An 11,068-nucleotide genomic window follows, 5' to 3' on the forward strand; every position below is an offset into this window, starting at 1 on the left:
GTAGACATAGAAATATATATCTAGACAGAAAGACAGCATTCATGGAGCAGTTATTCTATGAGTTATTGTGCTAAGTGATAGAGATACAAATACCAGCAATCAAAGCATTCCCTATCCTCAAGGAGCCTACATTCTTACAGGATAAAAGATAACAAGTGGGAGAATGTGGGAAGGTGGGGGGAGGACTGTATCTGAGTGAGGAAAATGGCAAGGAGGCTGCAAGAAGTGGTACAGGGGGCCAGGCCTTGGTCAGATAAGTGAAAAAGCTGACCTCATCCAGAGGACTCAGGGATAGAGTCTAAAACTTCAGGGAGGTGAAGTTGGATCAGAGAATAGAAGCATAGCGGAGAGATAGAAAGGGCTATCTTTTTACCGGCTTCTCGGTCATTCTAATATATTCTTATTTTGCTTAATTTCCAAGACAAATTCCTTATGCTCTGTAACTCAAAATTTAAGAATGAATATTTCCCATATATCCTCCCTGAGAATTAAATTCACTTTAACTATGTTTTAAAATAATGAGAACCATTTGTACTCATTTGCAAAATGAGAACATTTTACTTATATAATCATTTTCTTTCTCAAATACTACTTTTAGAACTGCTTACAAAGTTGTGAACATAGTTGTAACTACTGAATATGAAAAATTTCTATTTATTAACTTAAGCCTACTAAATTAAATGATAACAATTAACAACCATCTTTTTTTCATCTCCCCTACTTCTTTATATAAAGTGCTACAGTTCTGTTCTCCATCTTGTCCCTTGTTTCTCTCTTTTACTCCTCTGGTCATTCCTAAACTCATATCTAGCTGTTTAAATTCTTACCCGTGCTCCTTTTCCAAAATGTGTTAAAGCGTTAGCTTTCTTTCATGCTTGGTAAAAAAAAAAATATTTGCATTATTATTTGTTGTTGGTCTTTCTTCTTTCCTCTTATAGATTTTGAGTGACTGTCACTCAGAAGACAAGGTCTAGAAAGGCAAATTAATGATCATTGTCTTGAGCAACCTAAATGTGTAGTTGTACACACAAGAAGTTCTCAGTATGTCTATCTATTCTATTTGTTTCTTCTTAACCTAAAGAAACAAATCCAGTTTCTTCTGAGATTTATTTTATTTCTGTTATAGTATGCAAACATATAGACAAGTAAAGAAACATGCTCATTCAATAACATAATTTGACTACTTTTTTCATAAAACATCATCAGTAAAGTAAACATCTTGGTTATTATAAATGCAGCTTGACAGCAACCAGAGAATATTAGTTTATTCTTGCCCCTCTCACAATAATAGTAATGATAAAATCTACTCAAATACTGAACTTGAAAATAAAGGAGCATATTTTAATATTTTCATTCTGGCTATAGGATAGCAGATATAAAGTTTTCTTTCTTCCACTCCCTTGAAAATTTAAATTCCTTCTCTCCTCCTATTTTGGACCTTTCCTTACCCTATGGTAATGTCAAAATAAATGCTATTATGGACTGCTAGAATTGGGCATGATTGTTTTTTAAATAGCTCCTCCAATGTTTCCTTCAATCACTTCTAAAAATGCTCCTCCAATGTTAAAGACCTGGCATTAACAAAAAGTTATTGAACCTACATTAAAAATTGATCAGTTGAAACTTAACAGAAAAAAACTAACGTTGTTGCCAAGAAACAATATATTTTTGATACAGATGGTGAAAATAGAACATAGAAAACAGTTGATTCATCTTAATTCCAACTACTAGAGAAGAAAAAAAAGCAGGGCAATGTTTCATAATTCAACAATTTTAAAATCAATATGCTCTTCCTCCTCTATATTCTTAATGGATAGCAATGAAGAAAGCAATAGTTCTTATCAGATTCAGGGAACAATGGCTTTCTGATTCTTAAATCCAAAAATAGTTCCCTTTTAAAGTGATATCAATCTTAATGAATAGAACTTTGATGAACAGGCCTGTTTGTGGATGCTTTGGGAAAGTTCACCCTAAAGTAAGACTAAGGCAAGGAGGACAGGAGGGTTGGGAGGATTGCCTAAGTGTAGATATTTGTGTTCACCACTGAATTTTGTGTACAGTGAAAAGAACACAGAAACTAAATCTGTCCAAGCAAAGTGAAGTAGACAACTCAGACTATTAGTGATAAAATTGGGGTCAAAAGAACTGTTATGGGGGTATAAGCATCTTTTTGGATGGAATTATACATTGTGACTGTCAACATTTTTTCAATATACTAGTAACATCTCCAGTTTACTTTCCCTGTGTTTAAACCTAACCTCTGTGTGTTCTCTCTTTAAAGATTTATTTACAAATCCAATTAATTAATTATGAATTTCTCACTAGAAAAATCAGTGCGCATGTCTATTGAGCCAACAGTTTAATTTGTTCAGTGTTTCACAAATCAAGCCCTTTGCCTCTAAAAACTTGCATATGATATTGGATTCAACTGCATAGACTGGGAAGCAAAATAAATGCAGTCATAAAATTTTTGTGAGAAAAGAGGTATTTATTTAAGGGTAAAGTATACTTTTTGCCTTTGCTATGAATTAAAAGTTTTATTCACTTGATATCATGGATAATACAGTGAAAGGAAGGCCAATGTTTTTGACTACTAAGCATTCAGATTGTTCTTTCAGGAGTCATTGAGGATGATTTTTCTCCATACTTCCAATATTATTGGTACCTAATGAGAAGTATTACGTTGAATGTCTGCAATGGTATAATTGGTCTTTAATTCCTCCTAAATATCTCCGTAATTCATCAAACATCTTTTTTTTAAAGGGAGCTCTAAGATATGAGACTTTTTTTTTCTGAAAAAATGTCTAATCTATACTATTTCTGACTTTAGGTAGCAGCATGCTTAATCCTGATAATAAGCTCAAATCAGAATACTCTAATAAGGACAGAGATATAAAATCATTTTGACATGTTATTTGATTCCTTAGGAGGAAATGCAGGTACATTACGCGTTTTGAAAGAAAACAATTTGTCCTTTTTAGATGCCCAAATCACTGAACAATATTTCATTTTAGCAATGATGAAAGTGCAGTGTGTAAAAGTATGTTTTCCACTGCAGATTGGTCATACTCTTGGGTAAAATGGAAACTCATTAGAAACCAAAACTGTATGATATAAAAAAATGGTTTAAAATATTAACAGTAAGCTTTCACTTTATTCACTGCTGTTTTTTTTTTCTTAAGCCATCCAATAGAAATCTCTGTTCATTTTACCTTGCTTCCAAAATGACATGAGAGTTTCACTGAAAGACAAACTATTTTCTTCATGGGAAAATAAGAGTAGGAAGTGGCATTTATATGCATATATATGTATGTATTCTTATATTTATTGACTATACACTCTAGTACTCTGTGAAAAATAAGTAAAATAACTTTTTTGGATTACAGAATGATCATATTATCATAAAATTAATTTTAAAGTGTACCCAATGAATTAATTTGAATAATTCCTCTTGTAACTGTTTCAATAAAACACATACAACTAGTGGCTGACCTTAAATATTCCTTGCTTTCTGATCAAACAGGAAATGGTTTCCCCCTATGGTTTAAATAAACTAGACTAAATAACCCCCCCCCCAATGCTTATGTCACAGACGACAAGCAATATTAAATGATAAGAATAACAGAAATAAGAGAAAGGAGAAAGGGAGGGGAAATAGGTAGAGGAGAATAATAAAAGTGTAACAGGTCTCTGCAAAACAAAAAACACAAAACTAACAACTTTTTATAATCAAGAATCATTAAGGAAATTTTGATATCGTCCATGTATATTCGACAAACTATGCTAACAGATATTTACTTTCAAAGATAACTGTTGATACATTAAAGAAGATTGGGTAGCACTTTGGTTTAAAAAGTAAAATGATTAGGCTGAGAGATAAAGTCAGACTCCTAAGTAATCTGATCTAATTAGAACATGCAAAGATGGAAACGTGTAACACGTTTGCCCAGGAAATGCTTATCATTGAACCCAGAATGGTCAATCAAAGCCATAAAGCAAGGGGGGATAGCCTAAGGTTTTTCCCACTTGTACTCACCAAGTCCCCAAACGCAGAATCAGCACCAGGAGCAGCAGCCTCACCCCGCCGCAGTGATTCCATAGGAATAAAGGAAAAAGAAAAGGACTTTTCCAAGAATCCATTGAGTTTGTTCTTCTCGTTCTGAGGGGGCTAGTTTAAATCTTCAAGCAGAATACTTATTCTGCCATCTCAGCAGTACCCTGGTGAGAAAGGGAGAGTGTGAGGACCGAAAAACGCCCCCCAAACAGGTAGCATCAGATGCTTGAGAGAACTGGAGTCAGCATGGCCAATAAGATCAGCAAAATCTTGGAATAAATTAGCTTAAAAAGTGTTAGGCGAATCAGAGGCTCCGAGGGGTGGGGCTTCGTTTACTAGAAAGGGAGACTGGTCTGGGTGTCTGGAATAGATTGGGTTTTAAGGAAAAGAAAAACAAAGCCTCTTGTGGTTCAGAGCTAGAGATCCAAGTTGGTTGGGGTTCGATCAGTATCCCTATCCCGGAGAGAGAGAGACACTACCCTACCCCCTCTCATCAACCCTTCCATTGGCTCCACGTCCCCAGACAGCCAAGCTCGACTTCAGGGCTGGCTGATTTTCTTCCCCAACTCATCTTGGATTCAGAATTTCTCTTCAGGATGAAACCCATGTGATCTAACTGGGCAGAGGAAGGCCGAGCCTGTCTTAACCTTCCCCAGGCACAACTGAATAACTAGGGCACGTGAGCGCACCTTGGGGAGGTTGGTATGCAGGCTGTGTGGATTAGCTTTTGTAGCTGTCACCCTACTCTCTATAGTGGGAGAGGACCTGCAGGCACCATCCTCCACAGAAGGATCTCAGTGACACCAGGCGCCAGACATGAAAAGGTCTCAAAAAAAAAAAAAAAACCCACCCTAAAATGGTAAAATTTCCCTCTTCCCTTGAAACACAGCAGCCAAACGCCGCTGCTCATCGTTTCCCTGCCACCCATCCTCTTAGCTCCTTGTCTGCTTCTCTACAGCACAAACAGTAATAGCGCGCGCTCTCTCTCTCTTAACCCCTCAACCTTTTCTTGTGCATTTATTTAAAACTGGTGTGGCTGATACCTAACTTCAGAAGCATAGTCTGAGTTTTGTTTGCAGCCGAGCCTTAGGTTGCCATGAGAACGAGAAAAGCCTTGTGGCAGCAGCTGGAACAACTGTATGGATTGAGACTGACGGTGGTTGTTGCTCGCGTTTGCTGGCGTCCCCTCTGCCCCTATGCTTTTTTCTTAAATCTCTACATCCAAGCATCTCTGCACGGGGCTGGAATGACTGTCTGTCTCATTAATCATTCCACAACCACCTGCAATTGGCCCAGTCACTGGCTGAATCGCATTAATTAACTGGGTTTACCTAGACTACGGAAGTCAGGGGTCTTAGTGGTTGTATGTAAGAGATAAAGTGACTGTTTCCATCTCACCATCGGAAGTACCCCAAACGAAGGGGGTCGGTGTAGTGATTAGGTTACAGAACTACCTTTTCTACCAAAATTGACCAATTTCAAGTCTCAAATTCTTGCTCTTAATAATTGGTGCTGCATTGCTGTGTCTATGTGTGTGCGTGTGTGTTTTCCTGATCACTGATTCTCCATTCAATTCAGGTTTTCTAAAATGTGCTGTTTTTTTTCTTCTCGCTACTTTTTATTTCTCTGTTCTGTAAGATGCTAAAACCATCGTCTGTAAGAGTTAAAATAAAAATAAATTTTCTTTCTAATGGATTCTGAGAGATCTAAGTTAACTGATTACTTAGGACAGTAAGACTGATTAGTTAACTAAGGAGAAAAACTGATGCAGTTGAAAATGAATTTTGCACAAATATTTGAGATATTTATTGGAATCACATAAGTAATATATTGATCTTATTAACTAGTTCTTCCCAACACAATTCAGTAGAAATGCAGCATGGTGACTAGAAAATACTCATACCAGGTTTCACTAGCATATTTTGCCAAATCAAGACAAGGGTATTTTCTTGTTAATATGAATGCAGTCATATAATCAATGAGTCATGATTTCATTATCATTAATTCCTTGAACATTATTTGACCATTCATTCTTTAAGCCTTTTCAGAAATGGACTTAAAGAAAATTGGAGAACAAGAAAAAGTGCAGGATTTATATCCCCATGGTTACAAATTATACGTCTCTTTAAGCATCAGATGCAAGATTTCCAATAAGAAGATGGCTCATCCTCTTCACAGACTATTGTCACTGGGTTTGTAGTTCAGATAACAATGTCAGTTTCTTACTCCACAGTCCCTTCCTTTTACACAATGACTTTTTGTTTGGACCTTTCAAACTGTATCCCTTCATTTAAGTCTTCCCTTAAAACATAACTCTTCTGGGAAGCAGATTCTCTCCCACTGTCATGTTAGTAAAGATTTCTCTGAAAAGTATGTGATAGCAATGTCAGCCCTGCAGGACCAGAGGCTGGTATTTTTCAATAGTCTTGACATCTTGGCTGTCTACCTCACTTGATCTATAAACTTGCTAAAGGAGAATTAACTTTAATTTATATTTTGCATGGGTCCCCAAGCCCTTCTTGTTCTCACTAAAGAAATCAGAGTACTCCCTTAATTGAGAAACTAAGAGATTTGTTGCTTACGTACAAGTGTAAGGCCATACTGTGCTTAAGCTGCTTCACCTTCTGCTCTGGATAAAGTGGAGAAATATTCTGATTCCATAGGTACTATTGACCGTCTTCTGTCACCATGTAAACCAGTCTTCTCCCCTTCCTGGCCAGGTCACAACAGTGGCAGAGGCTTCAACATCAGTAATAATAGCAAGGGCCAAAATTATGACAACTGTGATTAGATATTTTCCCCTGATATATGATATGCTGAATTGTGCTGTGGACAATATATCCTCAGCATGGTTCAGATGACAGCTTTGAAGTATGTTTGAGCCATGGCATTGGTGCACGTTTGGCTTCTTTAGGCATTTATCTTTCCAAATGTTCTTGGCCACAACACAAGTAGCTATTTACCTGATGTTCATTTTTAGTGGAACCATTTCTTCTGGGCCAGTGTCTAGCAGAGTACCTTCAACATAATAAGTTTTTAATAAGTGTTTATGGAATTGAAATATTTAACTGAAAATGGGTAAAATTAGAATTAAACAAAGTCATATCATTAAATATTTCTTTTTGATCATCCACCCAATTAAGTTGAGTGGAAGATTGATGTAGAAGGACCAAACTTTGCCAAAATGGTGTTCTGGATAGTTATGTTTTGAGCTTATCTACATCACAATCTCTGATCATGAGTTTTGATAATTCAGTGCCCTCATGCTGACCAAGGTCAGCCTAGAGTATATCACTCCAATACCTGCTTTCACATGCAGTGTCTCATACTCACAATTTAGCACTCCAACCTTATACCATCATTACTTAACTGCCATGTATCCCTAAGACCAAACTTCTGAAAACATTGCTGCAACCATTTGTAATTTCAGCACATTATTGATAAGTCTTTTTGGGTCTCTTTTAAGATTTAATATTTTTCTAAATTACATGTAAAATATTTTTTAACATTTATTTTTTTTAAATGAGTTCAAAAATTTGCATCTCCATCCATCCCTCTCCTCATTGAAAAGGTAAGTAATCTGACTTAGGTTATACATGAAAGAAAACACAGAACACCCGCCCCCCCCCCCCCATATCCCAAAAAACAAAAATAAAGAAAAAATGTAAAAATCATATTATTCAATCTGCAATCATACTTCACCAGTTCTTTTTTGGAGGGAGAAAGAACTTTTTTTTCATCATGAGTCATTCATCATTTTCTTAGATCACTGTATTGTTAAGAATAGCTCAGGAATACAGTTGATCATCTTGCAATATTGCTATTACTGTGTACAATGCTCTCCTGGCTCTGCTCACTTCACCTTGCTTCAGGTCATGTAAGTTGTCCCAGGGATTATTTTAAAGCATGCTGCTCATCCTTTCTTATAGCACAACAATTTTCCATCACAGTCATATGACACAAATTATTTAGCCATTATTCAATTGATGAGCAACCCCTCAATTTCCAATTCTTTTCCATCACTCAAAATTAAATGTTATAAAATTTTTTTTTGTACTTACGGTTCATTTTCCTTCTTCTAAATCTCTTTGGGGTATAGATTTAGTAGTGGCATTTTTAAATCCCTTTAAGATGCAGATTTAGTGGTGCTATTTCTGGGTCAAAGGGTATGTACAAGTTTTATAGACTTTTGGGCATAGTTCCAAATTTCTCTCCAGAATAGCTGAATCAGGTCACAACTCCACCAATGGTGCATTAGTGTCCAAAATACCCCATGTCCTCTCCAACATTTGTCATTTTCCTTTTCTGTAATATTAACCAATCTGATAGGTATGAGGTCCTACATTAGTATTGTTTTAATTTTAATTTTTCTAATCAATAGTGATTTAGAGCATTTTCATATAACTTATGTATGCGCATATGTGTACGTATGTATGCATATATATATGTTTATGTATGTATAGATATGTATGTGATAACACTTTGATACCTTCATCTGAAAACTGCCTGATCATATCCTTTGACTGCCATCTGGAGACTTTCTTATATTCTTAGACATTTCATTGGTTTCTTTATATATTGGAGAAATGAGGCCTTCATCAGATACTCTTGCTATAATTTTTTTTTCACAGTTTTCTGTTTTTCTTCTAATTTTGGCTGCATTGGTTTTGTTTATGCAACCTCTTTTCAATTTGATGTAATCAGAATAATCCATTTTTACATCTTATAATAGTCTCTATCTCTTTGGGGTTTTTGTTTGTTTTGGTTTTTAAAATTATTTTAAATTTAAATACAAAATAAGAAAACACACAAAAAAATTATTGCCATGTACAAAGCAGAACATAAAAGAGCATTCAATACAAAGCAAAAATTTCCATTTCGTGAAAACCTACATGATGAATACTACACATTATTTTCAAAGATGGTCATCTTTGCTTTACTTCCTTGTATGTTTTCTTTTGTCCTCTGCTGTTTTTTTTACTTATTTTTCCCCTTCCTCTTCCCCTAGTCCCTCAAGAAAGTTACAATTAACGGCATATATATATATATATGTGTGTGTGTATGTGTGTGTGTGTGTGTGTATATATATATATATATATATATGTGTGTATATATACACACAGACATAGATAGATAGATAGATAGATAGATAGATAGATAGATAGATAGATAGATAGATAGATAGATAGATATAGACACAGACACATATACATAAATCTGGAGATTTTGGAACTTGGCTATGACATTCCTTTATGTTTTCCTTTGATGAGCTCTTTCAGCTGGTGATTGGTGATTTTTTCTTTCTATTTCTACTTTCCTGTTTATTCTAACCTTTCAGGACAATTTGCTTTAGTTATTTCTTGTATTATTGTATCAAGATTCTTTTTTCATTGTAGCTTTTAGGTAGTCCAATTATTCTTACTTTTTTTTCTTCTTGATCTGTTCTCCAGGTCAGTTGTTTTTCTTACAAAATGTTTCATATTCTCTGCTATTTTTTCATTCTTTAATTTTTTATTTCTTTTTTCTTTAAATAGTATTTTATTTTTCCCCACCATTGCAAATCAAGAAAATTTTTAGCATTCATTTTAAATAGATTTTCATTTTTTTCTCCCTTCCTTTCTCCCCTCCCCTCTTCTGAAAATGGTAGACAGTTTGAACATATTTCCACATTCATCTTTGTTGTGGAAGAAGAAACAGTAAAGGTTAAAAAAAACTACAAGACAGATAAAGCATGTTAAAATATGCTTTGATCTATATTCAGCGTCCATCAGTTCTTTCTTGGAATATAAATAGCATTTTCCTTCTTGAGTGCTTTATACATGTCTTAAATCATTGTGTTGTTAAGAAAAGCTAAGTCACTTATAATTAATCATCACATGATATTACTGATACCGTGTACTGTGTTTTCCTGGTTCTGCTCACTTCATTTTGCATCAGTTCATACATGTCTTTCCAGGTTTTCCTTTACTCTGGATATGTCTCTCTACTGCAAGTGTGTTTTTGGTAAACAACAAATTGTAAGATACTGGTTTTTGATACATGTTGCTATCTGTTTCCATTTTATTGCAGAATTCTTCCCATTCCCATTCACCATTATGATTACTACCTGTGTATTTTCCTCCATCCTATACTTCTTCCGGTTTTTCTTCTTTCTGATTTCACTCTTTTTTTATACCACCATTGTTTTATTTCTGTCTACCACCTTCCCTGATCTGCCCTCCTTTGTGTCAGTCCCTACTCCCTAACATTTATTTAATCTCCTCTCCTACTTTCCTCTCAAGTAAGACAGATTTCTACATTCATCTGATTGTGTATATTATTCCCTCTGAGACAATACTGATGAGAGTAAGGTTCAAGCAATGCCCATTGCTCTTCCCTCCTATTTTTCCTCCCACTATAATAGATCTTTCCTACCTCTTCATATCAGATAATTTACACCATTCTACTCCCTTTCTTCTACACCCATTGTACTTCTCTTTCTCTTCCCTTATTTTTTCATATCATTCCCTCAAATGCACTTTATCCCCATACCCTCCATCTATGTTTATTCCTTCTATCTCTAAGGTTAGTAATATAATTTTTAAGAGTTATAAGTATCATCTTTCTTTGTAGGGATGTGAAGAGTTTAGTTCTATTGAATCCTTTCTGTTTTCCCTTTTACCTGTTTATGCTTTTCTTGGGTCTTGATATTGGAGGTCTAATTTTTTGTTTAGTTCTAATATTCTTATGAAGGTTTGAAATCCTTCTATTTTGTTGAATGACCATTTTTCCCCTTGGTGTATTATGCTTAATTTTGTCAGGTGATTCTTGGTTTTTGCCCTAGATCCTTTTCCCTCCAGAATATAATGTTCCATGATCTCTGATATTTTGATATTGCAACTGCCAAACCCTGTGTGATCCTAATTGTGACGCCTCAGCATTTGAGTTGTTTCTTTCTGGTAACTTGCAGTATTTTTTCCTTAACCTAATAGTTCTGAAATTTGTCTAAAATGTTCCTTGAGGTTTTTATTTTGG

The 11,068-nt window shown here is 35.1% G+C and overlaps 1 protein-coding gene across 1 annotated transcript in view; it reads right to left on the bottom strand.

The window, feature by feature from the left end:
* The window catches only part of GABRG1 (gamma-aminobutyric acid type A receptor subunit gamma1), a gene marked incomplete at its 5' end in the record, with an annotated part of 86,779 nt that extends 82,606 nt beyond the window's left edge, over nt 1–4,173 (bottom strand). Inside the window, one exon of the mRNA XM_072621432.1 lies at nt 4,037–4,173. Coding sequence (XP_072477533.1) covers nt 4,037–4,173 — 137 coding nt within the window. The remainder of the gene's footprint in view (nt 1–4,036) is intronic.
* Nucleotides 4,174–11,068: the final 6,895 nt, after the last annotated feature.

This window comes from Notamacropus eugenii, chromosome 6 (genome assembly GCF_028372415.1).
Source record: "Notamacropus eugenii isolate mMacEug1 chromosome 6, mMacEug1.pri_v2, whole genome shotgun sequence".
NCBI classification, from domain to species: domain Eukaryota; kingdom Metazoa; phylum Chordata; class Mammalia; order Diprotodontia; family Macropodidae; genus Notamacropus; species Notamacropus eugenii.